The sequence below is a fragment of the Pinus tabuliformis genome, chromosome 3_2 (genome assembly GCF_031772625.1).
Source record: "Pinus tabuliformis cultivar Carrire ecotype Pingquan chromosome 3_2, CPIR1, whole genome shotgun sequence".
Classification (NCBI taxonomy): domain Eukaryota; kingdom Viridiplantae; phylum Streptophyta; class Pinopsida; order Pinales; family Pinaceae; genus Pinus; species Pinus tabuliformis.
In genome coordinates, this window is record NC_142302.1 from 347,541,562 (window position 1) to 347,557,600 (window position 16,039).

General features: G+C 39.7%; 1 protein-coding gene across 1 annotated transcript in view; it reads left to right on the forward strand.

Annotated features, from left to right (window-relative positions):
- Window positions 1–16,039, forward strand: part of LOC149180900 (cytochrome b561 and DOMON domain-containing protein At3g07570-like) — an 80,061-nt gene that overhangs the window by 27,128 nt on the left and 36,894 nt on the right. The window contains exons 2-3 of the mRNA XM_089416380.1: window positions 2,219–2,621; window positions 2,804–3,090. Of these exons, the coding sequence (XP_089272506.1) occupies window positions 2,219–2,621; window positions 2,804–3,090 (690 nt within the window). The remainder of the gene's footprint in view (window positions 1–2,218; window positions 2,622–2,803; window positions 3,091–16,039) is intronic.

A 16,039-nucleotide genomic window follows, 5' to 3' on the forward strand; every position in this document is an offset into this window, starting at 1 on the left:
GAAGATCTAGAGGTTTGATGTACTAGATGTTGGGACAACTCATGCATGGAGCCCACATGTGCCACTTGAGGAGGTTTTACTTGGTTCTTGCACACTTATTCATACTCATTGATGGGAAGTTGGAGCTTGTTGACATGGTCAATCACTTGGGAGGAGACAGATGGCATAAGCACTCATTATTTTATTATTGTTTGATTTGCACATGAGTTGGTTATGAGATAGTGTTATTATATTAATGTGTTGTTTTCCTTGGAGAAAAGCATGGATCTGTATGACTCCAGCCTGATTTTATTATTGTTCTTGAAGTAATCAGTGGATCGAGGAAAGCAATTATATTTTATTATAAGAAGAGATGGATCTACAAGCCTTTAAAATGACCAGCTCTCCCCATTTGTAGTTATGGTTGGATTTATGGGAGAAATCCGCTCTTGAGCTTCATTGAATATCTAATCAAAGAAATGGAAAGTTAAGGGTTTCTTATGCGTCGCTGCCCATCATTTCATTGCTTGCCAGTTTATGTTGCTGGAATGCTAATTCAATTCTGCTACAATAAGGGTTTCGAGCATGCAGTAATCATGCCTCTCAAATAGGAGTTTTGGATGAGGTGAATTCCCTACAGTATTCTTTCTTTCTTTACTTCCTAGTTGATGCTTCTGTGTTATGCCACTTTAGTGGAGGGTTGCATGTTGATTTTCAACTAGTGGTGGGATCACATCTTATTGATTTGCATGTGCATACAAGGTTACCTTTGGAAGGGGCCTTTCTCATATGATTCCAGTGATATAAATCTGCCTCATCTTTAGTTTTCTGCATGTAATTAACAGCAATAATTAGACCCATTATCATACATTTGTGGCCCTCTTGATTCTCTTACGGATTCCATTTTTGCCACTTGGATAGGTACTGGTCTCGGTCCTCCATCACTCTAACTTTACTATGCTATTACTTATGGTTTGCTAGAGGGAACTCTTCATTTCACCTTGAGCCCCCATTGCTAGTTTTAGCAATCCTATTCTTGGGATTACCCCCTTGTGCTGGAGCAGAGATGGCCTAAAGTGAGAAGAGAATAGTATTGTGACATTGGCTCCCCTCTTGACTTGCCATTTGGTTAGCACTGATCTTGGACTTTGATCTCAAGTGCTAGTTGGATCAGTAATAAGCTCAAAACCCCATGCCAATGTTGGAAATGAAACCAGTAGTATGAAGTTTCTAAAAATCACAACATAGTTGGCTGCTTTCCATGCTTAACGGGGCAGATGCACATATAATCCTATTTCAGAAAATCAGGATCTTGTAATTTACATACATAATATATACAAATATTATCTATTCTCCCCGAGATATTTGCATGTGCTGAAATTCAAGTGTTAAAATTGATGGCTAATATTTCTTAGTCATAGGTGCTTGTTTGCTTGTCCTTGCAAATGTTGCAGTTTAATAATCACTCATGCCTTCAACTGATTAGTGAGGAGGAAACTAGAAAAAATAGTTACAAAATGCAATTAAACTTACTGCATCTAAGCAAATTTTATCTTTAATTATTTAGGACTTTTCATTAAATCTTTCAGCATTCATGGGTAAAGTGAGTTACCAAACTTATGAATATCGTGTAGAATGCTGAATGAATATCATGGCTGAAGCTGAACTAAACTAGTAAAGTGCATGCCATTTTGAAGCATGAAAACAAAACTTGAAGGTTTGTACCTTTCATTCCATCAAAGAACTATCTACTCCTTAACTGTATGTCTCTCATTGTAAATCTAGGTGAATTATCTTGTTATCAGTGAGTATACGAATTTGTTTCCTTGGACATGCGGGGGGGGGGGGGGGGGAGGTTAATTTTGTCATGTTATGATTGTGCTTAAGGTTCTGATGCAAATCATTGACTGATTCCTTCCAGATCAACTGCCATCGTTTGATTGCAGAGTACCAATGGAACATAAATTATAAACTTCCGCTACCAAATTTTTTAACAGAAAGAATTGTTATCCAAATTGTTTGTTATCTTAGGTTTTGATGTGAAATAACAACATATTTTTCTATACCATCCAAAATATGTAAGGCAAGGCTTTGTGTTGCTCACGAAAACTCTTCAATATAGCTCTCTTTTATGCATTTTTAATGATATCATGAGTTGCTAACGTGTTAATGCGACTGTAACTTTGCATGCAAACTGAATGCTTTGATTGATACTCAGATCTGGTTGGATTTCTTGCAGTTTGAACAGAGTGGTAATATTTTGAACATCTTGCTATCTGCACCTTATGGAACTGCTGGTTGGGTGGGTATGGGATTTTCAAACGACGGATTTATGATCGGTTCTAGTGCCATGGTGGGTTGGATTGACTCAAATCGAAATGGGACCATTCAACTGTATTACCTTGGTGGTAAATCACCGAGTCTTGTTAAGGCAGATAATACTGAATCCCGTTTGGCTGTTGTAAGCAGTTCTGAACGTGTTCATTATCTAGGATCAACAATCTATCTGTCGTTTCAAGTACAATTCAGTGAGCCTGCTAAAGCAAAACATATTCTATTTGCACATGGGAGTGCAACTCCAGTGAATTATCAACTTTCACAGCATACGGATGAAAATAGCATTGTATTTGACTTCTCTACAGGTTATATTGCCATTTTGGTTGCAAAGAGATATTTTCTTTCTTTATAGCTATACTGATCTTGAAGAGTTTTCTTACTTTTTTGTTCTGTTCTGTTCCTAACTTCTGCTACGCATTCTTTTGAAAGCAAGCTAGCTTAAATTTTTTTACACACTGATAAAATTATATGTGGTCTTTATCTACAGGGGCATCTTCTTCAGCTTCTGCCTCCACTGATGCTCTGAAAAGAAATCATGGTGCATTGAACATTTTTGCATGGGGTGTGTTGGTTCCAATAGGTGCCATTATAGCACGCTATTGTCGACAATGGGACCCAGCCTGGTTCTATCTGCATCTTGGTTTTCAGGTTTCAGGATTCATTTTTGGGTTGGCAGGAATAGTGCTTGGAGTTACCCTGTACAAGAAGTTGGCTGCTGCTGTTCATGCACATAGAGGAATTGGAATATTCGTTCTTGTGCTGGGTATTTTTCAGGTTTGTTCTTTAGCTTGTGCCTTTGTGCTTATTTCTTTATGCTGCTTTTAATAATTCGGATATGCTGGCTTCTTTTCCTATACAGAGAGAGACAGTCTGGATAATTAACATGTACTTGTTGATTTATACTCCTTTGTATGCCTTTGTTCCAGTGTAACCTAGGATGCATCCCCCCCACCCTGTCCCCCCCGCCCACAAAAAGAAAAGACAACATGATTTCATATTTTTTTGTTGTTATAACCAGACTCACATGGAATCTCGGCGCAGTTGTTTTCAGAGTGTTTTTTGGATAATGGTAGGACATCGACAATTTTCATAGTTAATCCTTTATCTATTATGATCTAAAAGAATTCCCAAAGCATCTGAAACGATAAATAATTTGGGACTAGCCAAGTATTAATTTTCGTGTTTTTGTTGAAAGCCTGCATTTGTTAGTGTATAATCTTGACTCTGGATCATTTGTTTTTTTTTTATCATGGTGAATTGGTAACTCGTTGGAGTAATTTGGGTGAAGCCCAAGATCAAACCTAGCGGTTGCCACTATAACACCAAGAGTATATCCAACAACCCATAAGCCAGATATACCAGGAATTTATGACTTAGCAAGAGCCAAGACTCCATGAGGGTGGGGGATCCTACTCCTTGAGCCTTATCACAATGGGCCAAATATGTCCCCCTATGGGATTTGAAACTAGGTGGAGGGGATAACATCCCATTGTACCAAGTTACCAACCACTCGGTCGTCCCATGAGGAGACTTGACTCTGGATCATTATTACCACAAATACTATATTAATTTATGGGGGAAATTATGTTTACAACTGCCCATTTAAGTGGACATACTATGAGGGGCATTCATTTCTATGCCGTGAGATTTGTGCCTAGCCTCATCTGTTAGTTTTTGGTAGCATTAGACACGTGTTCTAGTCTTGATTTGTGTCAGAGAGTCCAAAGAACACAAGATCTCCATAACCCAGAAAAGGTTATCAACTTAGGAAAATTGATTAATTAACAACAGTTAATTGAGAAAGGTCGAGAAAGCTCTAGAGGTTCACACTGATCGAGTCTAAGATGATCTTAGTCGTTGATAACAATTTAATAAAGGTCGTTGGTACTCCAATGAGAGATTATAAGAGCAGGTTGACGGGGTTGGAGATAGACATATCAAAGACACAAGGAGAGCGAGTTCGTTGGCAGATCGAGCTATCCAATTGCAGAGATTCAATAGGAAGAGGAGTTTGAGCAAGAGAAGGAGAGCATCAGTGATTGAGGGAGCAACAATAGAGAGTTCTGGAGGATTTTCCAGTGCTAGAGAGTCAGTTGAAGGGAGGCCAAAATATTCTGTAGAGAAATCCATCCAAGTGGTGCGAGTTAGCTAGTCTAGGTGGACGAATTGCCTGGAAGAGGTTGGGTTAGTTGTCGGAGGTCGGAAAGACATTTTGGAAGGGAGTGCGGATTTTTCCAGTGGCAGGAGAAGACTAGATGACCCAGTTGGAGCATCTCTAAAGGCAGTACGAACTGTGCAGGCTAGGTAGTGCGAGTTCCAGACATAGGTAGTGCGAGTTCCAGGCAAGTTAAGTTGTTGGGGAGAGAGAACGAGCAGGTCGGTGGAAGGGCGAATTGTTACAGAAGGGAGGTATATTCTCCATTATATTTTTGGCCAGATTATTTGCTGAGGATTGCCAGTAAGGCACCCAGATTATTGTATTAAGATTTTACTATTGCATAATAATAAAAATAAACCCTCATCTGTTGTACTGATTTTCCCTTTAGGGTTTTTCTGGGGCTATTGTCCAAAAATTATCGTGTCAATTTTATTATGTGTGTGCATCTATTTTCTCAGTTCCAACATTTTATTTAGCTTCCACAAAATTTATTTGTGAAGAAATGCAATGTGATTTATTCAATGTTAATCAAAATATTAATAAACTGCTAATCAGTTAGAAGAGTAAATTTCAGTAGCTGCAATTCGAGGAAATTTCACATGGTATCAAAGCAATTTTGATCAGATTAGAGGCTCAAAAGCGAGAAGGAGAATTTGTGTAGGTTCAGAGGGAGTTCTAAGCACGAATTTCTCAGATTTGCGTAGGCCACCAGGAAGTGCATTTACAGGCAGGAGGAAAATTCGATCACCCTTAGTAGCAGAGATTTGTTGGTTGTGGATTTGCTGGATAGAGGGTTCCGATGAGCAGATTAATGATTTCGTTGGGCAGATCTGGGCGCAGTTGGTTTGCAGCAGGTATGGTAGCAGCATATCAGCGCTGGGTGGAAGAGAAAAACACACAGAAGAGGAGACTTCTAGTTTTCTTAGAGGGTTTACAGATCCAGATCCATGAGGAAATCCATAATTTACAAAAGTAGTAGGCCGCAACATTTTTTCCAGTTAGCTAGTGTGAGCTTCAGGAGCAACAAATCATGTGCCAGATTCCGGAGAAGGACTTCCAGAAGGTTGAGCGAGTTGCTCAGTAGTGGTGCAACAAATAGTGTGAGAACTGGAGAAGAATTTCCTAAGGCAAGTAGGAGTAGGTCTGCGCATTCCTAAGGGAGTGCGAGTAGCTATAGTAGGGTTGTAGGAAAGAGAGGGAGTTTCTCGGTTCATTTTCCCAGTTTTTGAGTTTTGCAGAGATGGCCATAGCAGGTCTCAGAGATCAGGAAAGACTTGACGAAGGCTCTAACTTTGGCGTATGGAAGGCTGGGATGACTTTCTTGTTGGATGAGCATGGACTGAAGGAGTTTGCCGAAAGTGTTATTGTCGTACCAACAAATCCTCAACAACAAGCAACCTACAAGAAAGAAATGGCCAAAGCTAAGAGGATGATCCTAGATGGAGTTCGGGATCATATTTTCCCGCATATTGCTAAGAAGAATATGACAAGGGAAATGTGGGAAGCCATTGTGAAGCTATACTAGGATCCATCAAAGAATCATAAAATGATTCTCAAGGAGAAGTTGAGGACCACAAAAACGTTGAAGGGTGAAGACGTGACTCCTTATCTCACTAGAATTTGAGACGCTCGTGATGAGCTAGCAGCAGTAGGTGAGAAACCAGAGGATAGTGAACTTGTGTGAATAACACCAAATGGTTTACTAGAGAATGGGCAACATTCATTAAGGGAATCACTAGATGAGACAAGATTCCTGATTGGGAACACATATGGAGTGATTTCACACAAGAGGAGCTATGGATCAATGTTATCTAGGGCACTACCAGCAGCAGTAGCAGAGGGGCGAAGGTTGAGAAAGATGAGTAGAACATAGCCCTTGCATCTAAAGGGAAGGCGAAGAAAGGTCCCAGTCAGAGACAAGGCTCAAAGGGAGGAGAGAAGAAGAAAAAGCATCTATTGAAGATCAAATGCTTTAGGTGTCGTGAATTTGGTCACTACAATACCCAGTGTCCCAAGAAGAAGAAGGACAAGAAGGGGGAGCAACAGATTACAACTTCAGCAGAGATAGATGAGTTAACCTCCAAGTTGGAGGAGTTTGCATTGATAGCAAATATACCTCCAGATGGAGGAGCATGATAACTCCAGAGTTGTAGTTCGGGCAGGGTCCATGGAAGAGCAGTAGCAGTCTCATAATACTCTTCATATGGATCATTACCCTTGCTACAGGGGCCCACACTTTCTAGTAGCAGGAGGATCAATGTCAGAAGGCGCAATGAGATCTTGAGAGACAATGCAAAGAATTGTTGTAGTGAGTTACTAGAGGGGCTCAGATATAGATGAGCACATGCAGTTGCTCAGTAGATAGTGCAGAGACTAGTTGCGGCCAAAGACTCAGGAGATAGTTGCAGAGCCAGTGCTAGGGCACAATGGATCCATTGATCAGCTCTCAGTTGCAGTGGTTGCACTAGCAACAACAACATGAGATTAGATGCAGTGTAGGCAATATTGGCAATAATGCAGGAAGGCACAGAGTAGTGTCAACAACAACGCATATGCAGGGTGGTTCATGTTGAGAAATCTACAAGGCAATGATTAGAGTGATTTCTCCTTTCTTGATAACTACTTGTGATGTATTTTAACTTTTCTTACTTATTAAATTCTTTACTTATTATTATGTTTGCATATCATCAAACAACTACCAAAATAAGAACAAGAACACAAAATATAGGATGCAAGCCAGGGCCAAAACCTCTCCAATTGAGAGGAAAATTCACAAATCTCTTCTCTTCCTTATAGATTCTTCAATTGACAAATTCCAAGACCTCTAGACCAAGACCAATACCCTCCAAGACAAAGTCCAACCTTTCTGAATGATGTGCTTTCCTTGAACTAGTCAAACCCATTCAAATCTCTTCCAGTAGCACAACTTCGATCCCCAGTTGCAAAATTTCGGCCTCCACTGCAAACCTGAAATTCGGCCCTCCTACAATCGCTGCTGCCACATGTGTGACCTTTGTTTTGGCCTTCCAAGGCTTCCTTAGACCTTCACTTGGATTTCTTTGACTTTTGGAGCTCGAGGATGGCTTCTTGTGACCTTTGCTTGACCTTCTTGCCTTCCCTTCTTCAAGATAGAACTTGTAGAGGAAAACCCTAGATCTTCTGCAAAAACCCTAGCCTTCCTTTGCATGTGCGAGAGAGAAGTAGCCCAAAGCCAAGTCTTCTTCATCCTCTTCCTTCTTTGCTGTCTTCTTCTTCCTCTTCCTTCGCTTGAATGAGTGAAATTTGAATGTGCTTCAAGGAGGTTGAGTTTCCTCCTTTATATAGGCTCATCAAGGTGGACGTGGCTCCTCATTTTAGGCCGACTTTGTCTTGAAGGGTATTTTGATGCTTTTAATGACAAAAAAATAATTTTCTTTACAAGTTACAATGTCCCCGAAGGGGTCTTCAACTTATGACAATGACTCTTTTTACTTATTGACCTGGGACAAACCCTAGAAGCACTCAATGGGTGCTTGACCTAGAAAATAAAAGACCTTGAGCATGAAACCCATGCTCCAAAAAAATAATAATAATTTTCTTTCATTTTACAATTTGCAAGAATCAAAAAGTACATTTCATATTTATGAAGACCGAACCTAGTTACACATTTTTCAACACTCCCTCTTAAGTAGGGAGGTATTCATATATGATACATGGACATTCTCAATCTGAAGAGATCTCATAAGAAGAGTCGGATTGATAACCTGTTAGCACTCTGTAATTTCCTTAGGCTGTAGTAAGGAAACCTAGAAGTAACCACAAACCACTTGAAAGTTGGAATCTAGCCCTTCCAGCTTTAGAGAGGGCTCTCTCTATAGGATTTTCAGCCACATAGATGACTCATGGTCTTAGGTTTTAGGCTAGGTATGAAGATCAGGGAGGAATATGCTTTTTAAATGTTTGATGGCAGAGTGACAGAGGCATGCATTGGGCATGGAGTCATTTGTTTTAACTGATCTCATCTCAATGATCAAGATGGGATAGCAAGCAATTCTTGATCAAGGGCAAGATAGCCAACACTTATGGTGTTCTTTGTCGGAGTTTTGTTGCAGGAGTGAATGGAAGAAAAGTGAGGATCAATAACATCTGAAGCATCTAACAAAGGATGAATTTCAGATGTCACTATGGAAGACAACACACTAAAATGTTTAATTGCCTATAACAGAGCACATACAGTGAATTCTGAAAAGATTTTTTTTTCAATTAAACATTGAAGACTTAACATTCAAGCATGTTCATAACTAGAGAGAATATACATGTACTGGAGAAAATATTACCATAAGAAATTGACACATGAATCCTTGAAAGAAACAACTTGGCCTTCTTCATTAATCAATGAGTATGAAAGATTAACGAGTACAGATTACACCCAATATTCTCTCTATTACACTCTCCAATCAACCCCTTACACACTAAAATTCATGAAAATATATACAATTAGCTCATCCCCAGACTAATGAAGTCGAAATTCATCCTTTTCCCAAAGATAGGAAGAGGTTACAATAAGATTCAAAACTCCTTGCTAGGAAATAGGGACCGAGTTTCTAGAAAATAGGGGTCAAAGATTAACTTGTATCTCTTGAACCATGACAATTGTTACAAAACCGAAGGAGATTTTTGTAGATGAGCTTGTTCTTAGGAGAAACCTCTCATAGTTTTCTAAAATTCCTCTCCAGCTCCTAAGAATTCGCACCTAAAAATCATGACTAGAACAGGAAATGATGAAATGTGAAAAATGGGCTGTAAATATTCATTCGAATCTTCCAATATATGACACCTGTGAAGAAATTGAAGGAGGTTTTTGTTATTTGGCCCGTGCTTGACAAAAACCTCTTTTTGTTTTTCAAAATTCATTTCCATTTGGTCAAAAACTGTTTTTGAAAATGATGACAAAAACGGTCAAAAAACGCAGCAAATGCGTTGTGTTTCTCCAAAAGCATAGCGACTCCATGGTTCTCATACTTCTAGCCATTCCCTGGATCTCTGAAAGTGCTGAGCAGGTAGAAGACATCCTCTAGAACGTGAGGAACCTGTTTAACGACCTGTGCTCAAGCTACAAACCTCTGTCCTTCAAAAATCACCATCTACAGTTGAAGCGCAACAAACTTGTGCAATGAATCTGAATTTGTATGATTTGACTGAGTGTTGGACCTCTGACTGAGCAAAATGGTTTATAGGTGATGCTAACAACCTCCAATACTTCCATTGAACCTCCATGCATGAAAGAGTGCCAAAAACTTTGGTCTACTTCCACATTTTGATGCCTTGACAGTAGCGCAGCAAAGGTGCAACAACTATGGAGTCAGGATTTAGATGAGGGTTTCTGGCATGTTTTTTGAATGGCAAACCTCAATGTTTGAGAGCTTCAGACTACAAGGGATTAACACTTACACCAAAATGCAACAGGCTATGTTTCTATGCTCAACAAATTTCCTAGACAGGCATGCGCAACGAACTTGCGCAGTGAGTCGTAGGTTATGAGGTTTGGAGGCTTGTCCAAGTGTTCTGCTTGGTTTAAGGAAGTGAATTAGGTTGTATACATTATAAAATATCTCAGAATAGGAAGATTAAACTCTGAATGTGGTCATGGTGGTGAAAACATCCTTGGGTTTGCAGAAGTGCAGCAAGAAACCAGAAATGCGGCGACCCCTGTTGACAAAGCGCAATGACTTTTGTTTGATAGCTAGAGCATCTGAAGAGGGTGGGTGATGAACTCGATGGGTTCTTTGGAAGCCAAAATATGTCCTTTTAATCCTCCACTCAGACCAGGGCCTCCTTCAAGTGTAATGATGATCCTCTTTAAAAACACAACACAAGTGGTGATGGATAAGGGTATGATGAAATGTTTTGAATGTTGGATCCTGCAACTGACACCACTAACTTATGACAAGACACCCATGACCAGACACCATTTACTCATCCCCATGATGAAAAACCAAACCCACTATTACCTTTATGGATGACACATTAACCCTAACTTAGACTCAAACTAATCACATGATCTCACACCTCTCTCAAAAGACTAATAACTTGATCTCTAAGAGATCATAGCAAAAATTTACAAAATGACCAAAATGATGAAAAGACTAAACCTAATTTTGATTACTATAATATAGGACTCTAACATAATCCATCTGTTTAGCATCATATCAACTAGCATTGTCACATAGCAAGGCCTTGACTAACAACTCTATCTCTCCACAAGATCAGAGCACAATGCTAGTGAGACCAATGATTTATAGACACCATCATCATTATCTCTCAAGGTACATACCCCACCCGGGTGTTAATAGAGTATGACCTTCTTTGGACTATTCTTATCTTGGATATCTAGTCCTCAAAGAATATCGGTCCACGACGACCCTTATCTTGGATGCCCTAACTCATCCTCAAAGAGTATCGGACGCCAGGTGCTTACCTAATCCTCCATTCTGTTTTCCCAAATGAAGACAAGAATGATGTGCCTATCTCTCTCTCTCAATTAGGGAGGATACATCAACCAAACCAAGCTTTTTTTTTCAAATACACAAGCTTCTTATTAGGAAGAGATTTCACCAATATGTCAGCTACTTGCTCATCAGTGGAGATATACTGTAGCTGCAACACACCATCTTGTACTAGCTTCCGAATGTAGTGATACTTGTTGTTGATATGCTTTGTCTTTCCATGAAATACTGGGTCTTCAGACAATCGTATACAACTGGTGTTATCACAATGTATCACTGTAGGGTCCATTGGTCCTTCAAATAGGTCTGATAGCAACTTCCTTAACCAGACAACTTCTCTGCTTACTTCACAGGCTGCAATGTACTCAGCCTCAACACTACTCAAAGCAACCATATCTTGCTTTTTGCTCATCCATGAGATCATGGAGGATCCCAAACTAAAACATCCTCCTGTAGTGCTTCTTCCATCCTGCTCACTGCCTCCCCAGTCGGAATCTGTATATCCAATCAAGTGGACATCATTCCTCCTATCATATTTTAGGCAATAGTGGATTGTTCCTTGCAGATATCTCAGTATGTGCTTCGCTGCTATCCAATGATCATGCTTTGGCTCCACTTGGAACTGACTGAGAATATTTACTACAAAACATATGTCTGGTCGAGTATTCACCAAGTACATCAGTGAGCCAATCAATTGCCTATACTTGGAAGGATCCACAGGGCTTGATTCATAACTCCTTAGTCTTTTCAAGTTTGTGATCATTGGTTTGCAATCCATCATGTCAAACCTCTTCAACATCTTGATCACATACTTTCCTTGACCTAGATAGATTTCATCAGTTCCTTTCCAGACTTCCAGTTCCAAATAGTAGTGCATCAACCCTAGTTCCTTCATGTCAAATTCTGTTGCTAGATGCTTCTTACATTCTTCAATTTGACCTTCCGCACCTGTCAAGAGAAGACCATCCACATACAAAAGAAAGATTATTGGCTCTCCCTTCGCAACCTTAATATAAATGTTTTGATCAACAAAACTCTTAGTGAAGCCTAATCGCTATAGGTATGCATCCATCCTAGCATACCATGCCCTTGGTGCTTGCTTGAGGCCATACAATGCCTTCTTCAATCTGCAAACATATGCCTTTCTATCTTTAACTTCAAATCCTAAGGGTTGTTCTATATAGACTTCCTCATCAATTGTCCATTCAGGAATGCAACTTTGACATCCATTTGGTGGATGTTCCATCCCATTGATGTTGCCAAAGAAACCAACGAACGTATAGTTGTATACCTTGTTGTTGGAGAAAATGTCTCTTCATAGTCGATGCCTTCCTGTTGAGAGAAACCCCTAGCCACAAATCTTGCCTTATACTTGTCAATACTTCCATTTTTTGCATGTTTGATCTTGTAGATCCATTTGGAAGTTACCGCAAATTTGTCTTCAAGCCTAGGTATGATCTCCCAAACTCCATTCTTCATTATAGATTAATATTCTTCATTCATGGCATCCTTCCATTCTTGGTGATTGAAAACTTCTTCAAAAGTGGATGGCTCTGCTTCAATTAGTTTTGTCATGTAGGCTGCATACCTAGAATATCGTTTGGGCTTCTTGCTTTCCCTGAATGTACCTTGAGCTGCTCCATGACCTTCTGCATCTAGAAGTGTAGACTTCAACCAGTTAGGTCTTTTTCTGGTTTCGGGGATTACCACAGGTTGTATTGGTTCACAGGGACCTTCATCTTCATGGTTTGATTCTTCTTCTTCCCTAGTAACTTCTTCTTCGAATACCATAAGTTCTTCATCATCAAAGTCCATAGGGAGATCCTTTGATTTCTTGAATGCAATACTTTCGTCAAATATCACATCTCGACTGACTTCTATTTGATGTCCTTCCTTTATGTAGATCCTATAGGCCTTAGAAGAGTTACTGTAGCCCACAAAGGTTCCCTTCATGCCAGATGGATCCAACTTCTTTCTTTTGTCCTTAGGTATATGTATATAGACAGGAAAACCAAAAATTCGGAGATGATCTACGGTTGGTTTCTTCCCAGTGAACACCTCTTTGGGAGTCTTGTTATCTAGAGACATGTGGGAACTTCGATTTTGTATGTATAAAACTGTCTTTGTAGCTTCACCCCATAGAAATTTCAGTAAGTCTTGATCATGTAACATTGCTTTTACACTTTCTTCAATGGATCGATTCTTTCATTCTGCAACTCCATTTTGTTCGGGATTATATGGGACTATTAGCTCCCTCTTAATCCCAGACTCCTTACAGAAAGCGATGATTTCCTTGGATGTATATTCTCCTCTATTATCAGATCTTAATATCTTTGTTCTTCGTTTTGTAAGGTTCTCTACTTTAACTTTGAATTCTTGAAATTTTGTAAATACTTCATCCTTGGATTTCATTAAGTAAACCCAAGTCTTCCTTGAATGATCATCTATAAATGTGACATAATATAGATGACCTCCAAGTGATTTAGGAGTCATAGGACCATAGACATCAGAATGAATAAGATCCAATATTTCTTTTGACCGTGAAGCACTACTTCCAAATGGTCTCTTGGTGTTCTTACCCAATGCACATCCTTTGCATACTCCTTCGTGATCTTCTTTTAGTTTGGGGATTCCATCTACTATTGAACTTAGAGTTGGAAGGATTTTGAAATGGAGAGACCCAAACCTTCTATGCCAAAGTTCTCATGGGCTGATTTCAATGTGAACCAAAGCTTGAGCAAGAGGAGATATCAACCTGTAAAGTCTTCCTTCACGAATGCCAATTACTCTAGCATTTTCAATGCTTGAGTTCTTACTCCATATTGCAACTTTTCCATCAATGAAAGCCACTCTATCACCTTTATCTTCTAGACTTGAAATGGAGAGTAAGTTCTTATGCAAACCTGGAACAAATAGGATGTTGTTGAGATGAATACTGCATCCATTCTCCAGTTCTATTGAGGCTAATCCAATTCCTTTTACAGGATAGATCTTATTATCTCCAAGTTATACAGAGTAAGAAGATTTTCCTATTGATAATGTCTTTAGTTGCTTGTGATGATCAGTCATGTGTCTTGATGCACCACTATCGATCACCCAATGTTCTCATCTTGAAATGTTCCAGCGAGTGCCAAGAAGAGTCTTTCATCCTTTGTCTTGGTCACTTCCCTCTTTGGAGTAAATAGAAGATTCCATGCTTCATTGATACCATTCTTGAGATGGCTTGCTAACTTTGAACACTTCTTGAGGAACTTCTTTAATGTAGTAGAGATCTTCATAATGCCCTTAGCCAACCTTAGCTCTGATACCATGTTGATAAATCTATAGGGAAATCATTAGAGTGATTTCTCTTTTCTTGATAACTGCTTGTGATGTATTTTAACTTTTCTTACTTATTAACTTCTTTACTTGTTATTTAGTTCGCATATCATCAAACAACTACCAAAACAAGAAGAACAAGAACACAAAATATAGGCTACAAGCCAGGGCCAAAACCTCTCCAATTGAGATGAAAACCCGCAAATCTCTTCTCTTCCTTATAGATTCTTCAATTGACGAATTCCAAGACATCTAGACCAAGATCAATACCCTCCAAGACCAAGTCTAACCTTTCTTAATGATGTGCTTTCCTTGAACAAGTCAAACCCAGTCAAATCTCTTCCTGTAGCACAACTTCAACCCCCAATTGTCGAATTTTGGCCTCCACTGCAAAGTTCGATCCCATGTGAAAATTCTTAAAATTGGAATCCTATTGCAACAACTGGTATTATTTCTTCTAACTGATAAAATTAATTATTCAGTTTATTGCTACGGCAACATCGAAATAAACACACTGCAACCTTCACAAATAAAACTGCAGAAATAAAATATGTAATATTCCTAACCCAGAATATTCCTCAAACCCCAGCAAAAACTCCAACCAAATATGTGCAAATGATATAATAACCCAGAAGTGATAAAATAGCAGTGGAATAGCATATAATAATGTAAACCGGAAATATAAGCAGATACACGAGAAATGCTAAGCCATTTTATTATACTGAGCAATAAAATGAGTACAAGAGGTGATTAGACAGATGGCACCTCAACTTGCACAAGGCAAGTGAAGAAATACTCTCAGAATGACAAGAATGGCCTCTCTGTGTGGATGTTGCTGCTGTGCTGCTGCTGCTGCTAGAAAACAAATGATGGTTTGGGGCTGCTCCCCTCCTCGAAAAAAGCTGAAATTCTGGATTCGGGCTCTACTCAAGAAACCCAGAAAAACCTAGAAAGCTTTCCTGGAATAGTCAACCCTCGAAAATCGCCCCCTTGGGAATCTGCGCAGTCCCTCAATGCTCTGTCCTGCCATTGAAGAAACCCCTCCAAAACTCTGCCAAAACCCTCCAAGATGCAAGGGTTGATCCTCTGCTCAATCACCCAACATAAAACCCCTGCAAAAACCCCAATCCAACACTGCTGCCAGAAAGAATTGCGTCCCTCTCCCAGTGCTGCGTAAGCCTCCAAAACGCTGTTGAAACTGCTGCTGGGATACTAATAAAACTACTGCTGGAATGCCAAAGGAAATACCTTGCCCGAGCAGGCACTCGAAGTCCCCCGGGGCTAAAGGTGAGATCTCCGAACGGAGATACTCAATGCACTAAACAGTGCTGTAGACTAGCTAAATAGCCAACGTGCTCAGAAGTCGAAACGACTAGCTCAAAATGCACATAACTGAATGATCCAAAATGAGGGGTCTCCTCTCTGTTTTATAGCCTCTGCCTCTTACAATCCCTAGGCTCACCTCCTCCTGCGTGATTCCCCTCTTGCCATGTGTTCTTCCCTCCTGCGCAGTCCCTCCATGTGTCTGCGTGGGCCCCATTTCTGCGTCCCCCTTTGGCCCCCTTGGCTCCTCCTTAAGTCACAACGTTGTGCTACTAGGAAGTGACCTTTTATTCTTAAAGTGAGTTATGTCCCCCATCCTCACTTTTTTTATTTATAGATAACTATAGAAGGCAAATATTGGGCAAAATTGAATATTCCAATTAGCCATGGCTAATTAGGAATATTACAAAATAGCATTGGAAGCTGAGAAAATTCTAGC